The sequence below is a fragment of the Vulpes lagopus genome, chromosome 24, assembly GCF_018345385.1.
Source record: "Vulpes lagopus strain Blue_001 chromosome 24, ASM1834538v1, whole genome shotgun sequence".
Taxonomy (NCBI): Eukaryota; Metazoa; Chordata; class Mammalia; order Carnivora; family Canidae; genus Vulpes; species Vulpes lagopus.
In genome coordinates, this window is record NC_054847.1 from 19,371,363 (window position 1) to 19,395,896 (window position 24,534).

Here is a 24,534-nt window from a genome sequence, read left to right on the forward strand (position 1 = left end):
TTCAAGCCCTTGTTTTCCTAAGGCTCCTCACAGATATTACCTGTATGAGATTTCCCTCTCTTTTTTTCTCACCACAGAAGACCTAATTGCATCCCCTTCTGTCTTTCCATTTCACTTTCTTAATACTACTGTTAGAGCATTCTTTCCCCTATTTTGGATTTTGCTTTATGTTCTGTTTATTCCCAAATCGTGAGCTCCTCAAAGAGTTTGGCTAAATCGAAGGTGAGAATAGACCGTGTATCTGCCAACCTTGCTCTTACAAATAATAGTAGACTGAATGGGGGACTATGAAGTCCTTAAGACTGATAGTATCTTCAATGGGTAAGGATTGAAAGCATGGCTAATTAACCTTTGATCTTAAAATGTTAATAGTATAAGTATTCCTTTTATGGAAATGGGAGTTTGTAATGTCATCATGGTAAAAGTTCTAGCAGTCAATGTGAGTTTTTGTAATTTGTACAGAAGAAACTTATCTGGTTTTCTTTCTTTCTTTTCCTTTTGTTTTTGTTTTTTTTAGGAATAGGCAAGTCAAGAGGCTGAAAATCTGAAGAATGTTTTCAAAGGGTAATCTGGCTGTCATTTGCTGGTTATGGAGGAGCATGAGGAAGCTATTTCTATTACTTTCTCTCTTGCTGTCCCATGCAGCTCATTTGGAAGGCAAAAAGGATAATCAGTTCATCTGGAAACCAGGTAGGAATGTCCTGGCTGTTGTCCTTTGTCCCACTTTCATTAATGATAAGAATATCCTATGCATCCTTGTTTGTATTTCTGGAATAGTAGGAAATATCCAGAGAGGAAAAATAGACTCTTTCTCTTTACAATAAAACTTACATTTAATTTTTATTTCTGCATAATTGTCACCTCTTTCTGTGATGCTGTTACACTTCTGAATTTTCATGTTGTTGTCAATTAAAGTTATGATTTTCATAATTACATCTGCTTCTCCTTTGTCAAATGTATCACCACTGTGCAGCACATTTGTAGCAAAAATGACATCTGAATTTAGCTGATATCCTCAGCTAAAAATGCTTTATACTAGTTCTGTATGTCTCTCCCTTTTAGCTGACAAACTAGTTAGCTATTTATTATTGAATATTTTTTAGCCTAGATCCTACATATCTAGGTTTGGAGAGCATGAAGAATTGTCCTAACAACTTTGCTCATTAGCTGTGACTATAAAGTCTCCTTAATATATTTTGAGATCCTCAGCTACCTTGTTCATCAGTATATGAATAAGTTGAATTGAAATTTGGAGGTTTGCATATAACTCATGTTCTTCTGTAAGTATTTTCTTAATTTGAGTGTGGAAAAGAGCTGTTAAATTTAATTTTAAAGGCTAACACTTTATTATCTTAAATGATGAACCCTAAACATCTTGGCTTCTTTGTATTACTGATGTGTTTCTTTGCTCTAGATTTTAATTTTTGTAGTTTCATAATCAGATCATTTAAAATATTTATTACTGTTTCAATAGTCCATTCTTACAAATACAGATAACTTATATACTTAATATCTTAGAATAGGAAAATGTTATGTTGTAGAAGATGTATGGTCCTTGAAGAGATTTCATTTTATTCTCATCGTTGTAAATTAAATAGACTGCAAATGTATTGTGTCACTATGGAAATATGTACAAAAGTGATATTTGTAATATTTAAATGACTTTGCAAAAATGAAAGTAAATTATACTTTAAAGTATATTAAGTAAAAAACCTAGTGCCATTAGAGATATGGTCTGGAGGAAATTTAATTGCACTAAAGCTCCTATAAATTAATTTAATTGTGGGCTCTAATACTACATTAGTGATTTGTATTTTTTACCTCATGGTAGTTTTAGTAAGCTTTGGAATAGTTCTAGAAGTAAGTCTTGCAATTCTGTGAAAGGAGCTATTTTGTTTTAATCACAAAAGGCTAAACACTTTATCAAATCTAAATGAACACATTTATGTGACTTCACTCTTGTCTAAAATTCTCAAAAAAAAAAGTGCAATTAGGATGGAAGGAAAGTAGCAAATCTGAACTGCAAATGAGATGTGTGAAGAAAAAGGGCTTATTTGGAAACAAATTTTAAAAATAAGTCTGCTTTTCTAAAAGCAGGTCGTTGGAACAAGATAGTACAGACCAATGCTGCAGTGGATGAATTCTTTGATAACTGTCAAACTTCAGTTTCAGAGATACATTCCTTCCCATCAGACACATTGCACTGTTCCAAATGAGTCTCTGTCATCACTCTCATTTCCCCTGGTGTTTATTACCTCTTTCTCTCCTTAATGTGCGATCAAAAAAGTGATAAATATATATTTCCCATGTGGGTTTGCTTCAAAATTACAAGTTTATTACTTGAATATGACCAGATATTTTAAAAGTAGAAAAAATTTAAAAGATACAAAATGAAAAGCAAACGTCCAGACCATATATTCCAATCTTCAATCTCTTATGTATCCTTCAGAGATTTTCTTTGCACATGAAAGTATATATCCATGCATATTTATGTATATAAACCACATAAGATACACACATACACACAAACAAAGTACTACTATTGTTATTTAAAGTTCTGACAAAAAAGAAGCAGTACATGCAAAGAAGGTCATTGGGAGGAGTTTAATAAAAGGACTATTCATGAAAGTGGTAAAGTGTGAGCAGAGTTTAAGAACAGCTACAAGGAATTGTGGAGTACCCCCGAGCTAGTGTCAGTTTTCATGACTTCTGGATCTTCAGGGGCAAAAAAAGGAAGTGGTTTCTGGAATCTGGAGAGAAAACTTTAAGGAGAGGATGCCCCCCAGATGCCATGACCTTTAGAGGGCTATAACTAACCTGCAGTGAGAAGTAGGAAAGGGGTCAAGGGAATATATCTGTTGCCCTCACATCTCCTCCCAGAGATCTCATTGGCTGAATCCAACCAGAAGCCACAGGGCCAGGAGACCTCATTGATTTATCTATACAGACCAGTCTCCTGGGCTGGAAGCAGAGTAGATAATGATGGAGAAGGTGGTCTTGAAAATATCTAATTCATACATATGTTTTATGTACATATATACACACTCTGCTTCATACAATAAGAATCATACTATGAACCCTTTGTAGCTTTATTTTATCACATAATGATGTCTTGATGAACATTACCTATTAGTGTACATGGGGCAATTTTATCTTTTAATGGTTATATAGTATTCTTTTGTATTTTTATTCAATAATTTATTTAACCAGTGCCTTGTAGCTTTATCTTTTCTTTTCCTACTGCTTGGCATATGAGCAGTTTTTGGTGTTTTGCTAGTATAAATTATAGTGACATGAATGCTACACTATTATAAAGGTAAACAACATAGCATTTTGAAGAGGTATATGCACTAGAGCAGTTCTGGGTTGTTACCTTCAAGGCGATTTTAGCATCTTAGAATCTGTTAATGTGCTTCTACATGAGTTTATTATGTTTCATTTGGATTTTTTTAAAAAAAAACTTGTATTTCTGGTGACATCAGTTATATTTTTGGAGTATGTTATCACATCTGACAACTCAGGTCCAGTATATTCTGAAATTTGAACAGCTTTTCCAGGAGACCCAGATGAGTATATTTTAGAAACCTAGAAACCCTTCTCTCGGTTTAGATAGCAATATCAACAACTTAAGCTTTTTGTTGGTGTCTCCTGTTTTCCCTGAGTTTATGGATGAGCTGTTAGTCAACCTCATCCAAACTGGAGGCATTTCTAAGTGATTCCGGGCTTTGGGTAAACAATGGACTGATGAATAATAAGTGAGTGGGATATTATGTTGCTGAGGATTTCTGTACTGAGAGAAAGTAGTGAGCTGTAGGATGTGGGGTCATTGATCTGGCAAAGCTGTTGAATGCCTGTTTTCATTGCAATGAGCTCCTCTGATCTATATTTAGTGTCAAGCAATCTACCATCCATGCCAAGGAAGAAGGATTGCATCAGCAAGAGCACCAGATAAGGAGTGATGTTGCTTATTGCTTTAAGTAAATATATAACTATTCATGCCTGCTGCTTTGAAGAGATCTGTTCATCTGAACAGATCATGGTTTCTAAAGCCATAGCAACTAGTGGTCTCAAAACATTTCTTAGTATTGGTTCTAAGAGGTTCATTCATTCCACTAATACCTGTCGAGTCCTTATTGTGTGTCAGGCACTGTTACAAGCACATGAGATAAACTGAGAATAAAACAGACAAAGGAATGGGGTAATGAACATGATAGAGAAGGTAAATAAACAGTATGCTAGATGGTGGTAAGTGTTTAGAAGGAAAGAGAAGGCAAGGAAGGGGATATGCAATAAGATGGAGAGACCAAAATTGCCAGCAGGTGGGCTGTGGGATGCTTCACTAAAGAGGTGAGTTTGAATCAATATCTGAAGCAAGAAGGGAGTTAGCCATGGGGATAGAGGGTAAAGAATTTTCCAGATGAAAGGATCAACAGAGGCAAAAGGCCCTGAAGCAAGAGTGTGTGCAACATGTTTGGAGACCAGAGAAGAAGCCAGCTTGCTGGAACAGAGTGAGCATGGGGGACAGTGACAAATCAGGTCAATAGACAGAATGGGACTCAAATCAGGTGTCATACATACAATTTGGGTGAGACAGAAAGACACTGGGGAGTTTTGAGAGCGTGGTGACATGATCTTTATTTTTAATAAGATTATAGTAGAATCATTGTGGGTGGTCAATTAAGAATGGTGGAAGCAGGAAGGCCAGTGAGGAGGCTTCTGTAAAAATAATGAAGAATGATGATACAGCTTGACCCAAGGTCATGGCAGTGAAGGTGGTGAGGAGAGATTGAATTCTGGATATATTTAAGGCCATGGTTTTCAACCAGGGGTGACTTTGCCCCGCAGGGGACTTTTCCGTTTGTCACAACTGGGGTGAGCTACTGACAACCATAGGTAGAAGTGAGAAGATGGCCCCCCCACAACAATGACCAGGCCCCCAAGGGTCAATAGTGCCCAGACTGAGAAACCTTGATTGAAGGTAAAGCATCATGACTTACTGATATGAGGGTATAGGGAAGCAAAGAGACTCATGGGTAACACTGAGACTGCTCTGAACAGCTGGACCAGGGGAGCTGCTGTCACTTAACACAGGCTGACTATGAAGGAACTGGCATGGAGACACCATTAGCAATTTGGGACTGCATGTTACGTTGTTGAGAAATTTGTGAGAGATGCTGACTAGGATGTTGAATATATGGGTCATTTTAAAAAAATATTTTATTTATTTATTCATCAGAGAGGGGTGGGGCGCAGAGACATAGGCAGAGGGAGAAGCAGGCTCCATGCAGGGAGCCCGATGTGGGACTTGATCCCGGGTCTCCAGGATCAGGCCCTGGGCTTAAGGCAGAGCTAAACTGCTGAGCCACTGGGGCTGCCCGAATATATGGGTCTTACTTAAATTAGGAGAAAGTCTCTGCCAGTGCAGAGACTTCAGTGAAGAAGTCACTAGCAAAGTGATAGAATTTAAATATGTAGCCTTAGAACTGAAGAGATGACCTTAAAATTTGTCATCCTATGCATGTAGAGGATCCACTTTCACTGTGCTTCCTTTGTGCCCAAAGACATTAAAAATTGCAGTAGTAAAATACACATAACATAAACTTTACCATTGTAACCATTTTGAAGTATACAATTCAGTGACATTTAGTATGCTCACAGTTGGTGCAGATATCACCACTCTCTAGTTCCAGAACATTTTCATCACTCCAAATTACATCTTGCAAGTGAGTTTATAAAAAGCCTGGAAAACAAGTTTTGCTATGAATAATAAGGTATGAAAGGAAAAAAAAAATAATCTACATTTGTCTCTTTGTGAGAAGTTCTTTTAATAGCCTTAAATCATCCTAAGAGATCCTTTGAGTATACGAAAGAGCTAGAGCTTTATACGCAGGCCGACCCACATTCGAATCCTAGTTATCTAAAGAGAAGAGAGTTCAGTCCTATTTATCCATCCAAAATAAGGATAATAAATACTTCATGGGACTTTTCTGAACATTAAGTAAAACAATATATGGAAATACCTGTGTATAATATACCTACTCAATAAATGTTACCTATTATTATTATTTTTATCATTATTAATAATCCAGTGTGTACAATATACTTCCTTTTATGTTATCCAATTTTTGCATACTTTTGCTCTTTAAACATACAGAAAAGGGGAGATCAGCTTGACAGTTAAATGTATTTTATTAATAAGCAGTCATAAGTAATTTCACTAACTTTTTAGGCCTAGAACTTTCTATATGACATGGTCTTGGAAAGCTTTCATTTCAGTAGCTCCTTCCCAGTGAATGAAAAGGGTGAGAATAATGACTCATGTTCTAAGAACTAAGTGGTTAAGTTGGAATTAATCTTTTTTTTTTGGAAAAAAAGGGGGATTATGAAAATGACATTATATAAGGAAAAAGGATCTTACATAGAGTAATATTTATTTATAGCTTAAATAGTTATGTTTTCAGCATTGAAAGCACTTTAAGAAAAAATAATACAAAAATTATATATATTACATTTATATAATATATATAACTTAAAGTTTAGGGATCCTAGAGAAAATATAATGTTCTCGGGAGAGAGCCAATTTCTTGCCTATGCCCATGAAATATTTCTTTTGAGAATTTTATTAAATTGAAATCATTTAAATTACTCATATGGATATTAATCTTAGAGACAGTGCATAATATACTCTCAGTGGTGTGATTTCTTTGACATCACAAAGCATAGACATATATGGCATGGGATTCACTGCTAAAAATTCTAATTATTTTTCTTTAGAGACCACAGGTACTAATAATGTTATAATGCTCCCAAAAAGTCAGAACAAGTCTTTATTATTTAAGTAATATAAAATAAATTATTCTGCTTTTTTTCCTGAGTAATGCTGTAATACACACTCCCTGAGGACAGGGTTTTGCCGATTTTATTCATGGATATGTACCAGGTACCTAGAACACAGATAACTGTTGCACGAAATATTCCCAGCACATTACGTATTTGCAGAGTGTGGGGAACTGTCTTCTGTGGGTTTGTCTGTGTAAATGTGTGTATTTAAGAGGGTGATGAGACTGCAGAAATAGAAGGTATGATGTCCTGTATTCTAAAACTCGATATGAATGTTAAGGAGAGAATATAAAATTAATAAAAACCAAAGTCAAACCTATAGATCAGTAAATATGAAAATAGGTCCATATTTCCTTGTTGTTTGGTTCCAGGACTGTTTCTGATCATCTCTGGAAAAAGATCTTGAAGACACGTTTTTATAACGAGGAATGGGTGCATAGTTCGAAATTTACTGTCCTCTAATCCTTCTGATGATGCATTACAGTTGCATGTCACCTCCTAGGTCATTTTCACAGGGGAGCCACTTCCAGTACCTTGTGCTATTTATCCTGATGTTCCCCTCGATGTTTCTAAGCCATCTGCTTGTTACTGAGAGTTATTGATTTATACAGACTAGATATTTCCTATTGATTTTCTGTGATGTTAGTTGAGGATGTATCCCTCATCTCCTGCCACTTTTCCTCCTTACCAACCCCCTTCAAACTGGTGGGATCACAATCTTTAAATCAGTGATTATTTTTACATGGATAACTGTTCTCCGCTGAGCCAAGCAGTGTACAGTGCTTCTGCATCCCTCTTCTCAGCTTTTTGTTTGGCACAGAAGTGATAAATTGCCTCATTTTTCCCTTTGAAAAGCCTTTTTTGAGCCTATTGCTGTCTTCCCCTGATGCTGGACTTGATGTGTCACACACCCATTGTGAAATTTTTTGAAGCACTCAAGCACGGCTGCCAATACTCTACCAAATGTTTTCTTTGGGAGATCTTTCCACTGTTGTTTTCTTGGGAGTGTTCCTTCATGTTTTCATCTGAAAGCTCATGGACCCTGCTCTGTTTCTCCTCTTTGCCTTTGTTGGCTTATTTTCTAGAATTACTAAACTTACCTGTTAGAACTGCTAAAATCGGGTACATTGGAAGTAATTTTTCCTGTCTGAAAGTGTTTCTGTATTTGTCATATACTTCACTGATAGCTCGGGTATGGAGTTCAAGGTTAAAAGGAGTGTTTTGTACCATTTATGCTTCCTCTTTCTTTTTCTCTTCTATTCATGTGTTTGTTTGATCATGGTCTCTTATGTGGGGATGTATGAAGTGTACACAGTACACTTCAGAATTTTGAAGGTTTTTTGCTTCCCTGTGTTTTAGCTTCCAGTGTTGTTGCTAATAAGTTTGATGTTATTCTGATCTCATCTCTTTGTACATCATTTACTTGTTTTCCTCTTTCTGGAACCTTCTTTTTATGTAGGATGTTATGAAATTTCATGATTATATACTTTGAGGTACTTCTTTTTTCCTTATTGTCCTGAACATTAGGAGGATATTTTAATTAATATGCTCAGGTTCTGCAGTGTTGACATTTATTTTGTATGTGGTTTCCTCCCTCCTGAAACTTCTCAAGACAGATACTTTAGCTCTCTAGCCGATCTTTAATTTTTAGATATTCCCTGTTTTTCTGTGTGCTTTCTTTTGTTTGCATTTTTATTTTAATTTCTAAAATATTGATTCTACTTAACCTTTCAGCCTTTCCTTTGAATACTTTTTATTTCAGTATCATGTTTTTGAATTTCTGAGGTCTCTTTTTCTCTGATTATATTTTTAGTGCATCTTGTTTCATAGATTTAGTGTCTTTTCATTTAGAATATGTTCGTAGTAGTTTAATTTTTTCCCTTTTCATCCTTTGTACCATTTATCCTTCCTCTAAATTTCTTCTTTTCTATTCATGTGTTTGTTTGATCACGGTCTCTGAGGTAGGGAGCTTTCTTTTAATGTCAATTGGTTATGGCCTATCTCCTTAGTGTTTCCCAAGAGTGAAGCACTAAAGACAAATGGGGCACTCTGCCTATGTATTCCACTTGGGCTTCATATCAGGCTTCTCTGAGTGATGAACTGGCCTTTTTATTGAAGAATGGGTTCCTCAAAAGTCTATATCTGTCAGTCTTAAAAGGCTTTACTCTGGGCCTTAACCATGGGTTTATTTAAGGTGAAGCTAAGCTGCCATAACAAAGATACACCCAAGTGCAGTGGTGTAAAAACAATAGCTCCTCTGTGGCTCTCATGGGAAAGTCTCATGAAGTTAGTGGTCCAGACTGATCAGTGATTCAGCAACATGTAGTCCTTTAGCCATATGTTTTATTTCAGTCTTGTGGGAGGATATTATCCTTTTCTGCCCATCTAGGTGAGATCAGTCATTTCTATGTTCTAGTTAGTGGAAAGTTAACTTGTGTTATTGATTTGCAATTATTTCATTTTTAAAACGTCTTTCTTAGAAATAAAAATTATAATCATGAAAAAAGAAAGTTAACTTCAACAAGTAACATAGAAGTTTCATACATCTTTTCATTTCTCTATTTCTATGCAACAGCCCACTCCAAAATAATGGTTTCAAACATTGATAGTCATCAAGTTTCACTCTTGGGAAACACTAAGGAGATAGGCCATAACCAATTGACATTAAAAGAAAGCTCCCTACCTCGGAGACCACGATCAAACAAACACATAAATAGAAAAGAAGAAATTTAGAGGAAGGATAAATGGTACAGAGGATGAAAAGGGAGAAAATTAAACTACTACAAATATTTTATGACTCACACAAGATGCTCACACATCTGAGGGTGATGGTCCAGTGAGGTGATCTCACTTGGGGTCTCTTATGCTGTTGCAGTCAGATGGTGGCATGGGCTGAGTCATGTGGAAGTCTTCTTCACTCAGCTGCCTCAAAAAGCTATGGTTAGAATAGCTGGGCCTCTAGGTATCTCTTTCTCTTTCTCTGTGTGGTCTGTATGCATGGTCTCTTCATATTGAGGCTTCAGGGTAGCCAGAATTCTTACATGGTAGCTGACGACTCTCAGAGCAAATTCCAAAGAGAAACAGGCAGGAGTGGTATGGCTTTTTCTAACCTAGACTAGGAGCCATGCACAATCATTTCTGCTACCTTTTGTTGGTTGCAAGGGAGTCTGTAAGAGGGGAACTTAGGTTCCATCTTTTGACAGGAGGTGAGTCAAATAATTTGTAGTCTTCATTACAGGGGTTATTTAGTGTCTGGATTGCTCAGGGTTCTCCAGAGAAACAGAGCATATAGCATGTATACATGTATATATATGTATATATGTGCATGAGTAAATATACCTATGTATACATACACACACATGTATCTATATACCTATATCTCTATCTATCATGTATCAATCTATATACATATATATAGAGAGAGAGAAAGAGAGAAAGAAGGAGGGGAGACAGGGAAGGAGAGAGATTATATATTATCTATTATAAGTAATTGGCTCACGTGATTATGAAGCCTAAGTAATCCTGTGATCTGCCATCTGGAGGCCCCAGAAAACCAGTACTGTAGTTTCAGTTTTAGCCTAAAAGCCTGAGAACCAGAGGAACCAGTGGTGCAAGTCCCAGTTCAAATGCAGGAAAAGAATAGTGTCTCAGCTCAAGAAGTCAAGCAGAGTGAATTTTTCCTTTCTCTGTCTTTTTGTTCTGTTCAGGCCCTCAGTGGATTAGAGGATGTCTGTCCAAATTGTGGATGGAAATCCGCTTTACTCAGTTTACTGATTCAAATGCTAATCTCCTCAGAAGCACCCTCACAGATACACTAATAAATAATGTTTAACTAAATATCGGGCATCTTGTGGTCCAATCAAGTTGACACATAAAATTGACCATTATCCCTTCGTCTTCTGAAATGAACTTTTCCTTGACTGCTTATACTGCACTACAGAAATGACCAGGGCAGAATGACCTTGGCAGGGATGGTTCAACATTGAGTCCTCAACATTTCACTTAATTCCTCTCTTTTGAATAGCATACCTCATCATTGTCTTCCAATGTGTATGCTGTCCTCAAAAATGTTCTCTTGAGGAGATGAATTTTGCTGTCTGTTTTCCTGCAGAGATTGAGGAAGGAACAGAGAGAGGCATCTGTGGGGCTAATTAATTCTATTTATAGCCTTTTAATTATTCCCCATATCAAGCCACAAGCCTTACTCCTTTCTGGTGCCCCTAGGTCCCAAGTCTGCCCAACGTTCTGCAAGTATAAATTGGCTTTTTCTCTTGTTTCCATGCTCTTCTGTAAGCCCCTAATCCTCAGCTTCCTTTACTTTGTCAGGTTGCCTAGTGCTCCTCTGTCTGCTCTCTGTGCTCCAGAATTTATTGCTATCTGTTCTTCACCTCTTACTGAATATATTTTTGACCCTTATCGAGTTATATCTTTTAATGCCATTATTGTCAGTTCAGTGGAGTATTAGGAGGAGTGAAAATATATACTTGTATTGTACTCCCTGAGTTGATGAGAAGTCTCAATTATTTTTCTGCCAGTTTTACTAAAGGTTGTTTATTCTGGAATGGAGAGGATGTCTAAATGGTAATCTATGTGATTGACTCAGTTATTCTCTTCGAGCATATGTTACAAAATCTGTCACTAATAAAGTTAACTGGCCAACCAAACTGCGCCCAGGTTAAAATTTTTAAAATTTTAATTTGAATGTTTATTGTCTCTCTATGTTTTGGGTTGGACTGAGCTATTGGACTGGGGTTTAATCTGGGAACAGTTTCTCTCTGGAGGTCAGATTATCAACGGAAAGTTCTTTTATGGCCACCTGGAAATATCTGCCTTAACTTTTCCTTCCATGGTAGAATTTTGATCCTTACATACATTTGAATTATTCTTAACTAAGAAAATAGAGGCTTCCATGGAAAGAAAGAAAAAAGTAAAAAATGAAAACAAGTGAGATCTATCAAAGTGGGATTGAAACATGAACTAAAGGCTACAAGACATTTATTATGAATTCAAAAAAGCAACCTTAAAAGCTTATTTAATTTATTTTATTTTCTTAAAGATTTTATTTATTTATTTGAGAGAGGGAGAGAGCATGAGTGGGAGAAAGGCAGAGGGAGAGAGAGAGAACCAGACTCCCTGCTGAGCTGAAAGCCCGATACTGGGCTCCAGCTCAGGACCCCAGGATTATGACCTAAGCCAAAAGCAGATGTTCAACTGACTGAGCTACCCAGGTTCCCCAAAAGCTCATTTTACAAACATATTCATGCTTATCACCTTAGGTACCATCAAATACAGTCAATCTTGACTGGAAACAAATAATAATTAAAAAAAAGCCTGCCTTCTTATAGGTTGTTATAGATTTACTCAATCCATACATTGTTTTTAAAAAAGATTTATTTATTCATTCATGAGACACACACACACACACACACACACACACACACACACACACAGGCAGAGACACGGGCAGATGGAGAAACAGGCTCCTCACAGGAAGCCCAATGTGGGACTCCTGGATCCTGGGATCATGCCCTGATCCAAAGGCAGATGCTCAACTGCTGAGCCACCCAGGCATCCCCATACGCTTGTTTTGATACATCCACAAAGTTCCCCGGAGTTTACAGTCACAGATGGCATCTGTGCTGCAGACATTAGATAATATCTGAGACTCAGAGAAAAATAAGTCAGAAAGTATACATTTGGGGTACCTGGGTGGCTCAGGTCTTGGTCCTGAGTCTTGGGATGGAGCCCAGAGCATAGGGCTTCCTGCTTGACAAGGAGTTTGCTTCTTCCTCTGCCCTCACCCCTCTACTTCTCTCTCTCTCTCTCTCTCTCAAATAAATAAATAAAATATTTTTCAAAAAGGTATACATTTAACACTATTCATATTTACTACTCTCTTTAATGTTATGTACTTTTAAAGCTTATTTTCATAGCAAAAGTATGAATATGAATGAACCATCTCATCCTTTTGTTCCTTTGCTTCTTTGGAGTTACTATAGTAACCAAACTGTGGTTCATGTAGAGAGTCTTGATATTATTATCCCCTTATATTGATCATTTTCCCCCCAAAAGAAAAAGATAATAAGCTAATGTGGAATAAGTAGTTTTATCACCCAATGGTGGATTTCATTCATGAATATACTTTACTACAAATGGAACATAAGAAATGATAAGAATAGCATATGGATATATTTTTTGTGTATGTGTTTTTCCTCAGGGTTAATAATTTTTTAATTGAATGCAGCTGTTCAAAGATTTTTGTTGCTAAGTATGTGCACTGTGTTGAAAAGGAGGGGCTGCATTTAAAATTTTTTTTAGAAAACAATTTTGAAGCTTAATTACTTAGCTCTCTTTGTAAAGAACCTGTAAACAATAAAGATGCCGACACTATATATTAGGCGGCCTGATGGAATGGTCCTAAACTTGGACACCACAGTCAGATTGTCTGGGTCCTAAGCCAAGCTGTGTGTGACCTCAAGTTTATGCCTTTACTTTCTCATCAGTCAATGGGGAGTAAATGAGAAAATATTTGTAAAATATAGTTCATAGTCTATGGTACATACTTTAAGAACTTTTTCTATACTCAAAGTTGCAGAACCATATACCTGAGGACATCATATGAACTGAACCAATAAATGAATGGTCGATAAGATGTGGGTTATTGACAGCCAAAGAGGTCTCCCCAAGCCCTACGCCCCCCAAGATCCATCCATTCCTTCAGGGAGGGATAGTTTCAATTGTTCTGATTTGCCTTCTTAACCAGCCTAATCAACACTTACTGTGAAAATTAGATCCACCTCACAAAAAGTGTTTATTCTTGCCATCTGCATCATGAGATGTCTTAAAAACGAAATTAAATAATAAAAAGGAATGATTTGAAAAAAAAAGCAAAGTAAATATTGCACAAAGTCATGTTAAATATTCAGTGCTACTCCTTTATCACTATTAAATGGGTGCTACTGTGAGAGATTATGTCCTGTACCTTGCACATTCTGAAATGTAGAACCCGATTTAATTTGGACAGATAGACATGAAAGTATAATGAATATCATTTCTCTCAAGAGATGATTGGACATTCTTTTTCTCCACTTTAAAATTTATTTACTAAAATACATATTTTTTAAGTTGTCATTTTGTTTACTTTTAGTGGCATTCCTCATGTACCTTAGCTCTTTCAAATATTGGACCTTCAAAAAATAATGTCCCCTGACATTTCCATTCATAAAATTCTACTTTATTATTTCCAAGGCACAAGCTATGGGATGCTATCCAAAACAATTACCAGGAAGAATGCAGTCTCAGAGCTTTCTTAAGGGCCAAGAATATGTGGCCTGATTTTGACCAAACCTAGGTTTGAACTTAAATGGATTTATCTGATTGACTTCTATCTTCAGACTCAGAATGAGGAAAAAAAGCAAGAGTACAAGAACACCTCAATATTTGTCAATAAGGTAAAAATGTAATTATACTGTAATGCCTTTTCTTTATGTATTACACTTTCCTCACAACAGCTTGAGATGTTGCAGGCAGATTAAGGAGGAAACTCACTTTGAATAGCATAGGTATTAAGTGATGAGACAACAGCTAGCCCAATGACCTTGAATTTTCATTATGCAAAGGCCTTTGGGTTTCCTCTTTTGAAACTTCTGACTTAGAACTGCTTATGATGTTTGCCATTCTCAATAGAGAAGCCCATGAACCCCCAAAATGTCCACCTTCTCTATTTCCTCAGATTTCATAATAATTGCTTATCATTAATGCCTACAGTTGATGATCCAGATAAACATGTTTTATGCCGAGTGGAAGCTTCTCTTCATAGCATTCTATGATGTTACAATACTAGTAATTATTAGCACGAACGATTATTTTTAAAATTCTAAAAATTTTATTAAAGTATAATACATATGTCAAAAATTTACCCATTTAATATGTATATTTCAATTATTTTTACTGTGTACCAAGTTTTGCAATCATCAGCACAGTACCACTAATCCTCATTCCCACCTGCAACCCCAGGCAACTACTGATCTACTTTTGGGCTCTGTAGATTTGCCTTGTCTGGATATTTCCTATAAATGGAATCATACAGGATGTAGTCTCTTGTGACTGGCTTCTTTCATATAGCATGATGTTTTTGAATTTCATTCATATTACAGCATGCCTTAATATCTCATTCCTTTGTATTACTGAATAGTATAATAGTCTACTGTGTTAATATAATTTCTTTTATTCACAAATTGAGGGACATTTGAGTTGTTTCCACTTTACTGCTACTGTATATGGTGCTGCTATGAATGTACATGTGCAAGTTTTGGTGTAGACATACATTTTCTTTTTTCCTGGGAATGGATTTGTTGGGTTATATGGCAAATAGATTGTTAACTCTTTAAGAAATGAGACACCATTTTCCAAAGAGGTCATGCATCTTACATTCCTACCAGCAATATTTTTATCGTATTCTAGACAATAACATTTGTTATTGTCTATATTTTTTATTAAATTCATTATAGTCAGTGTGAAACAGAGTCTCATTATGGTTTTGATTTGAATTTTATTAATGATTAATGATATTGTCTTTATATGTATTTATTAGCCATTTATGTATTTTCTTTGGTGAAATGTCTATTCAAATTCTTTTTGCATTTCAAAATTGGGTGATAATCTTATTAGTGAGTTTCAAAAGTTCTTTTATGTTTTGGATACAACTGCTTTATTAGACATGTGATTTGAAAATACTTTCAGTCTGTGGTTTGGCTTTTCGATTTTTAATGATGTCTTTGAAGTGCAAAAGTTTTGAATTTTGAAGTCCAATTTATCAGTGTTTTCATTTATAGATTGCACTGTTCAACCCATCGATAAAAAATCTTTGCCTTATTCAAGTTCTCAAAGATTTTTTCCTATATTTTCTTTTAAAAATTTTATAGTTTAAAAAAAAAATAAAAAAAATAAAAATTTTATAGTTTTAACTCTTATGCTTAGGTCTACGATAGATTCTAAATTACGGCTCTTTGTGGTGGGGGTAAAGATCTAAGTTCATTTCATTGCATGTGGCTATCCAGTTGTACCAGCACCATTTGTTGAAAGGCTATATTTTTTTCATTGAGTTGCCTTGTCATTTTTGTGAACATCAATTGACCATAAATAAAAGGGTTTATTTCTGGACTTTTTGCTATATTCCACTATTTCTTGTATGTCTATCCTCATGTCAATATTATGCTGTCTTGATAACTGTAGCTTATCTTGGCAGCTTTATTATTTATTATCATTTTTTATTTTGATAACTTTATAAGAAGTTCAGAAATTGGAAAGTGAAAATCCTCCAACTTTGTTTATTTATTTATTTATTTATTTATTTATTTATTTATTTATTTATGTATCTATCTATCTATCATCTATCTATCTATCATCTATCTATCTATCTATTTATTTATTTAGAGAGTGAGCGAGTATGGGGGTGGAGGGGCAGAGGGAGAGGGAAAGGGAGAAAGAGAATTTTAAGCAGGTTCCACTGGGTGTGGAACTTGATGCAGGGCTCCATCTCACAACCCTGAGATTATTACCTGAGCTGAAATCAAGAGTCAGATGCTTAACCGACTGAGTCACCCAGGTGCCCCAAACTTTGTTCTTTTAAAAATTGCCTTTGCTATTCTGAGTCTCTTACATTTCCATTTTAGGATCAATTTGTCAACTTCTACATGAAGGTCTGCTGAAATTTTGATAGGAATGATGCCTAATCTATCAATCAATTTAGAAGGAATTGCCATTTTAAGAATATTGAATTTTTCAGTCCATGAACATGGAATATTTCTCCATTTGTTTTATTTCCCCTAGTAATATTTTGTAATCTTCACGTTATAAACCTTTTACTTCCTTTAAATTATTTATAAGTATTTTATTTATTTTCAATGAGGTTATTCTCTTTTTTTCATTTTTGGGGTAAGATTTTATTTATTTAATTGAGAGGTAGCCAGGGGGAGCACATGCAGGAGGAGGAGCAGCAAAGGGAGAGGGAGAAGTAGGAGAAGTAGGGTCACCACCAAGCAGGGAGCCCAGACATGGGGCTGAATCCCCGGACCCTGAGTTCATGACCTGAGCTGAAGGTAGGCAGTTAACTGACTGAGCCACCCAGGATCCCCTGAATGGCGTTGTTCTCTTAATTATACTTTAAGATTGTTTATTGGTAGTACAAAGAAATATGATGGATTCCTTACATAGATCTTGTGTCTTGCTATGACTGGTTATTAAGCCTGTTTTGATAGATTAAGGGATTCTTTGATTTAAAATGGATGATACCAGGGATCTATGTAGAATTTCCTGGACTTTCTAGATATTAACTATAGGAGTAAAATTTACTTGCAGTAATTCTTGCCTAACAGAAGCTTCTGTGTAACAGAAGCTTCTGTGTAACAGAAGTGTTAAAACACATTTAGGATATATAACTTTTAATGAGTACTATTACCTCTTTAGTCCAGAAGGCCACTCCTAGCACTGCATCATGGCAAGAGCCTTTGTTTTGGCAAACAGATCAATAAAAGCAAATATGCCTTAAAGCACCAATGAAGCGTGTTAAGGAAAATATCTTCAGTTAAATGAATAAGCTATTAAGACAGGGCAGCAGCTGACCCATGCATGTAGCTTATTGCAAAGAGGGCCTAGGAAAGGGACAGGGGTATTGTTTTTCTGCTTCTTAGAACTACTTAAAGATCAGTCCTGGGGATTCCTGGGTGGCTCAGCAGTTTAGTGCCGCCTTCAGCTCAGGTTGTGGTCCTGGAGTCCCGGGATCGAGTCCCCTGTCAGGCTCCCTGCATGAAGCCTGCTTCTCCCTCTGCCTGTGTTTCTGCCCTTCTCTCTTTCTCTCTCTCTCTCTCTCTCTCTCTCTCTCTCTCTCTCTCATGAATAAATAAAAAAATCTTAAAAAAAATAAAAAAAATATATCCATGAAGAAAAGCATGAGCTACAAAAACAATGTGTAAGCAAATAATTTAGTAAGTTTTAAATTTAATTCTAAACAATTATTTTTGCTTTAACTTGAAAAATTATATCAATCTCATACCAAAATCTAAGGTATCCTCAAAATAAGCAACAACAATGAAGGCATGTTTGCATTCTAGTTTTCTTATTAGGGAAAGAGAAAGTAAATATATTTATTATGTCTTATTTAATAAATATGCCAGAAATATGAAAGTAGTCATCACACTACAATTCTGTATGTACATTTTAAACCATTAAAGGGGGCAGCCTGGGTAGCTCAGAGGTTTAAGGCGGCTTCCGTCCAGGACGTGATCCTGGAGACCCAAGATCGAGTCCCACATCGGGTTCCCTGCATGGAGCCTGCTTCTCCCTCTGCCTGTGTCTCTGCCTATCTCTCTGTGTGTGTCTCTCATGAATAAATAAATGAAATCTTACAAAAAAAAAAAAAAAAAAGATCAGTCCTGCAGTCTATGTCTGGTGCTTTATAATTCTAGCCTCTTGGGAGTTAAATGTCTTACTTTTGTGTTAATGTATGTCTACCTCATGTATTATGATACACTTCAAGTAACTACAATTTATCGTTCAACTATATGATGCAAAGATGCTTATTGATTTCCTAAATGTGATTTTAAAACTGTATTTTAACAGTGTAACTTTTCTTCTGGGAACACATGTCCAGTTTTATAAGGTAAGTCCATTGGACAATCTTTTTCAGTTGGTATAAATCAGTTTTGTACAAGAAAATGCCTGTAGTTTTCTAGCAAAGCACAGTTCTATGTAGTGTTCTGAAAGCGCGAGAGGTATTTGAAAGTTAAATAAGTGACAACTAGGTGACACTCTTGTTGATCACATTTGAGTGGGTTTATGTCACAGCTGTTAAGTGGGGTTCCTAAAATTGCTGGTGGGGAAATTCCAGGCTTATGAATAACTAGACGTTAATGTGTTTGATAGTTGGCAGCATTTATGTTAAATTCAGAGAATCAGATGGATTCTGATATTCCTATCTGGAGTGTTACATGTTGAGTATTGTAAGTTCATCATAAGATTCAATCATTGGATAATTTATTTATTTTTAATTATTTTAAAAAATATATTTATTTCCTTTGAGAGCGAGAGCAGTGGGAGGGGCAGAAGGAGAAGAGAGAGACTCTGGAGCAGACTCCCTGCTGAGCATGGAGCCTGATGTGGGGCTCGATCTCACAATCCTGAGATCAAGACCTGAGCCAAAATCAAGAGTTGGACGCTTAATTGACTGAGCCACTCAGTTGCTCCAATCATTGAATAATTTAAAGAAAGCATAAGTTCTATAGTTGTTAATGTGTTGGTAACATGCTGGTGGATACTTAGCTGGCAGCTTTGGTAGTGCAACCTCCTGGACATAAGTATGTCTTATATGGCTAGTCATGAAAAATCACTTTTCAAATTAGAATTTAATAAAAACTTTCCTGGTCTGAACACTAAGCTCCATTCCCTGTGCGATTAGTGGTTTCATTTCTTTCTCAGCAGTTGGGTAATGATTATGGCTCCAGATGCAGTGAGAGTGATAAAGAGATTGATTAATTTCACTTGAAAGGGCATATGTTCAAAGACAGTCCAATCGGAACGCCATGAATGAAGATCTGATATATCTTGCAGCTGAGCATTGTACCCTTACTTGATGTCCCACTGATGTTGAGAATAGGATCTCAAAACCAGTTACTTATCCACTTGGTCCATAAAATGTTAGGTCTTGCTCATAACCTAGTCCGGGAGGACTGTTTGTGTGTGTGTGTCTGTTTTTGTTGCCTTTCTGTCTTTGTGATGAGCTGTTTGTGATGGTTAAAAAGATTCCTTGGCTCCTTTACCCTAGGGATGCCTTTGACTTGTGTGTTGCTATTGATCCATAGAACCAAGGTTGCCTCTGAACCATGGCTTAATTTAGAACACACTACACACATACAGTGCACAACAAAGCCATATTTTAGTATTTTAGCGTGGAAAACATTTTCAATATTACAGCAGTGTGCTCGTACAGAAAAGCCTTTTATTGCATTTTATTTAAAAAAAAACATAAAAAACATCTGTTTGTCTAATGCTTTATCAGCTTACATTTACTTGGTACCTCATATTTCCAAAGAATACTTTTAATTATAAATATATCATTTATATGCCACTCGTCTATTTTTATGCATTCTGTCACATTTAAATAAATATGTTATGGCAATTTAAAAGTTATTCAAAATTTACTTTTTAAGAGAAAAATATTAACATCCATCAAAGATGGTGCCTCAAATTTTGATGAAAGAAGGAGAAAGATTCACAGCTGTGATTTCAGCATGGCGCTTCAACTTAATGAGATTTATTTCTGAGCCTGTAAATGAGTGGGTGTGTGTTCCTGAATAAACAAAATGCATGCCTCTTCTTTTTGAAAAGTGTCTGATCTACAAGTCTCTATCATAAGGGGTGAGGTGAAAAGATTATATAAATTCATGACACTTATATAAAACTATCATAAGAACTTTTACTCAATGCTTCTGTAAATCAGGAAAGTGTTCTCATTCCTTGGATTTTATGATTATTTTGATAGAGAAGCTTTGCTCTGACATGACTTAGGTTCATTTTTCTGCCTTTATGCTTGAATGTTCATTCTATTCGTGCAGCAAATAGTTCTTGGGCTTTCCTATACGCCAGGTGCTCTGCTGGGAGAGTTACAAAATGGAGCCAGACACAGTTCTTGTTTAAAAGTGGTGGGGGGGGGGGGGTTGCCACTTAGTGATCTCCATGTGGAGCAAAGAGACTGTGGCCCTCAAAGACCCATTCTAAAAGAATGCCAAGAATTTCTAAGTAATACTGATGCACAACTTTGGACTTCTTAAGAATATACCCTTTCCTCAGTGCTTCTCTCTCTCTCTCTCTCTCTTTTTTTTTTTTTTTTTGAAAGCCCTAGATTATAACCTGTGAAAGCCTCAAGTGCTTCCTAATCATTAAATTCGGAAGTAGGGGGCAGAGGTCAGAGAGGGCTCAGCGGTTTAGCTGAGCGGATGGCTCAGCGGTTAAGCGCTGCCTCCAGCCCAGGGCGTGATCCTAGAGACCCGAGATCAAGTCCCACCTCTTCTCCCTGCGTGGAGCCTGCTTCTCCCTCTGCCTGTGTCTCTGCCTTTCTCTGTCTCTCATGAATAAAAAAATAAAATCCTTAAAAAAAAATTCTGAAGTAGACAATAAGGACAGTAAAGGATGGTAACAAGATAACTGGAAAAGGGATGTTTGAGGAGAGTTTCATCGATATTTAAGCACTCCTCAGTGCTGAGGTTAAATTTTTGAAAATTGCTGGGGAAGTGACTTTAGCTCTTTAAGTCCTTTTGATATTTTAAAAACATTTCCATTAGGGTGAACTTTGACAAGAAGAGTTTACCCAGAGAGTTTTATTTATATACTCAAGAAAGAAACTGCGCGACCATCAGGGATTCTACAAAGCAAATATAGTTTTTTTAAAAAAAGATTTTATTTATTTATGAGACAGAGAGAGAGAGAGAGAGGGAGAAGCAGGCTCCTCGCAGGGAGCCTGATGTGGGACTAGATCCCAGGACTCCAGGTCACGCCCTGGGCCAAAGGCAGACGCTCAACTGCTGAGCCGCCCAGGAGTCCCGCAAATACAATTATTTTAAAAAAAACTTTTGTAAAGCATTCTGTATTAAAATCAGTGATGCATTAAAAGTTAGACTTTGCCATTTCTTATTCCATCTTTGTTAGACTATCTGATTTGTTTGTCCTTGATTGCTTTTGAAATAGATGAGCCAGCTTTCAGCGCAGGAGAATGATTTAATTATTACAGAACTCAAGGCCCAAAATCAGATTTGAAGGTATGTTGAAACAGTGTTCAGAATGAATTAATGAACAGATGTAGCGTATATGTCGCTGATATCTGATACCCCTCTGCTGACCGAAGGGTAGCACATTTCCCTTCAGGTCTTCAATTCTAAATGTCAGAGGGTCCCTCTTAATGTGAGATAAATTCATTTAAGTTGCATAATGGAAATTCTGGGTCCATTTAAGAATCTAGAGTTTAGAAAATGAAGGAGAGGACAGAAGTAGGAGATACTCAATTTGTTGACTGACTTGGGACCACATTGTAGGGTGATTAAATTAGCAGCCTGAACACTGAGGACTGTACTGACACCAGAGATGAGCTAAAGTTCCATTTCTTGTTTAGTAGTTTCAAAGATTACTATGGTTGTTTGTATCACTATGAAGTATATATATGTCACTGTTTTCATGGGATTTTGGAGCTGGAAGGGGTCTTGAGGCTATCAAGCCTGGCTGCCTTATTAACAGTGAGCCAACCGAGAACCCAGAAAACAGCTTGGAGCACCAGGGATGGAACTGGGGCACTGGGACAGGGGTGCTCTAACTCCACCCTCCTTTCTCTCTTTCAAGTGCAGTTCACTTTCTTCGACCACATGGGCTGATGGTGTGAGAGATCAGAGCATCATGGTGAGAGAATGGATGGTGAACCTTAGTGGTACCCATTCCACTTTTTATAGTCAAAATAGTAGATAGTCATTAAAAATGGGAGACAAAATCAGTAAATTCAGATCATAGTCCTCAAGAGAAAGGGGAGATGAACAAATATAGTGGAGATGTCCAGAATAACTTGACAGGTCACGATTCCCCCATCGTAAAAGGGCAAGGAAGAACTTTTGTTCTTCTGAGAGATGGGGACTAGAGTTGGCAGCTCTGGAATCTGGTTAAAAGAGACAGCTGCTTCAAATAATGATGTGGTGTGTGTGGGGGGGAGCCGATCATTTTAAACTCAGTGCCAAAAATGCCATCACAGTGTAGTCCAGCATGGGACATTTTGAAATTGGATGAATCCCCTTTGTGTCTAAGCTTTGTCCTTGCCTGCATATGAGTTTGGGCCAGATGTGCATCCTTTCCATACCTCGATATTTTCTTCAGCAATTTCTTTCTTTCCACATTCACTTGGTAAACATTTATGTAGTATTTATTATGGACCCTATTGTATCTTGTAAAATAAGATTATTGATATCCATCCCAGAAAGTTTTTGTTTTTTTAATGTGAATGGATAATGTAGTATCAAATGTGGCCTATAGTAAATGCATCATAGGAGATAAAGTTGTTGCTAGTGCTAATCTGTTGGCATTGGAAAACCAGGTTTCTGGCTGGGAAAAACTTACTGGATAAAGAATGTAGAGGGAAAATGGCTAAAAGGTTATGGAGAGATGACATGGTTTTGAAGCTCATCTTTTCCTGATTCTAAGAAGTAACTTGGATTTGTCATGTTTTGTTTTTGTTCATTTGCTTGGTTGCCTTCAGATGCTTTTTCTTTTTTAGTTACAGGAGAGAATAAAGCATTTAAAATATGTTTTTTTCTTATGTACACCCCAGAGGTGATGCTGATTGGCTACTACAAACCTGGAGCGTGGATGGAGGTCTTTCTGCCCACTTCACCCCATCCTTCATTATAGTTTGTCTAAGGATTGATTCCTCAGACTCACACAGTGTTGAAGTTGGTACCACATTCCATTTTCCAACTGAGGATACTGAGTCTGTGGGGAGGGAAGGGACTCTGTTCATTATATCTTTGGCCTTCACCCTCCCATTACTATCAACTATAATCCTCAGCAACCCTAGGATCTTTGTAGGTTATTCTCAGTTTGCACACGGGTTGCCTAAGGCAATGCAGGAAATTATTGGTGGAGGTGAAATTAAAATCCAGCTTTCCAGAGAAGTGGTTGAGGTTGAGTGCTCTTATCATCATCTTACCTAGTATAGTAGTGAATTTTTATAAAACTTAATTCTACTTTCATTCCTTCACTTAGCCATCAGATACGTATAGGGCATTTTCTAAGGTACTTACCACATTCTAGGCCCTGACGATACAATGATGATTTCCTTTTCTCCACTCTCAGGGAGTTTATCATCCAGTTAGTGACTTAGCACATAAATGGTCAATTACAGAAAGAAAATCTAACAGAGATACATCAAAAGCAATATGAGAATGTAAAGATTATATAATAAATATTGCTTTGAATGGTGGAAAGGAGCTATAATAGTCTGTAATACTAGGCACTGGGCTAAGTGCTTTGAGTAAATTATGCTGTTTATATATTAGAAAGACTATTTCATTGGTCTTCAATACATAGCTAGGTATTTCGTCATCCTTCCTAATCATAATAGTGCTTCTTCTCTTCACCAGGCTTCAGTAGAATGTTCTTTTATATCTTGTATAGTATTTAAGACAATGCAATCTAATACAATATTGTATATCAGGAATAACATATCACTTTTGGTTTTAGGCAGATAAACCAATGATAACTAATAATTTGAAACAAACTCATCATTAAACATGGAGAAACATTATCATTGTGGATAATAAAATTGAGGGAGCTTGTAGACTCATGCAAAGACAGAATATCAATGAAAGTCAAATGGAAGAGGACAGTTGGGTCTAGAGTTGGAGCCTCTGATACTGGGGACTAGAGGGAGGCATGCAAGTGGCTCTGGATGTTGAATACCAGTGGGAGATACTCACAGCTACCAGCAGAATCAAGCTGTGGTATTCGCTTGTCTGGGCAGCTCTGCAAGTATAGACTGAGGTTCTCACTCAGTTGCTAGTGGGACGTTTCAACATTCTAACACATTTACCTGGTATCCAACCACCTTTTTCTTCTGCTCTGCTTTTTGTTATCCCTTTTTAAATTTTCTCTCCATTTCTTCACAGA

General features: G+C 36.6%; 1 protein-coding gene across 1 annotated transcript in view; it reads left to right on the top strand.

The window, feature by feature from the left end:
* The first annotated feature begins 551 nt into the window (after positions 1 to 551).
* Positions 552 to 24,534, top strand: part of THSD7B (thrombospondin type 1 domain containing 7B) — a 732,294-nt gene continuing 708,311 nt past the window's right edge. Inside the window, exon 1 of the mRNA XM_041739265.1 lies at positions 552 to 690. Coding sequence (XP_041595199.1) covers positions 552 to 690 — 139 coding nt within the window. The remainder of the gene's footprint in view (positions 691 to 24,534) is intronic.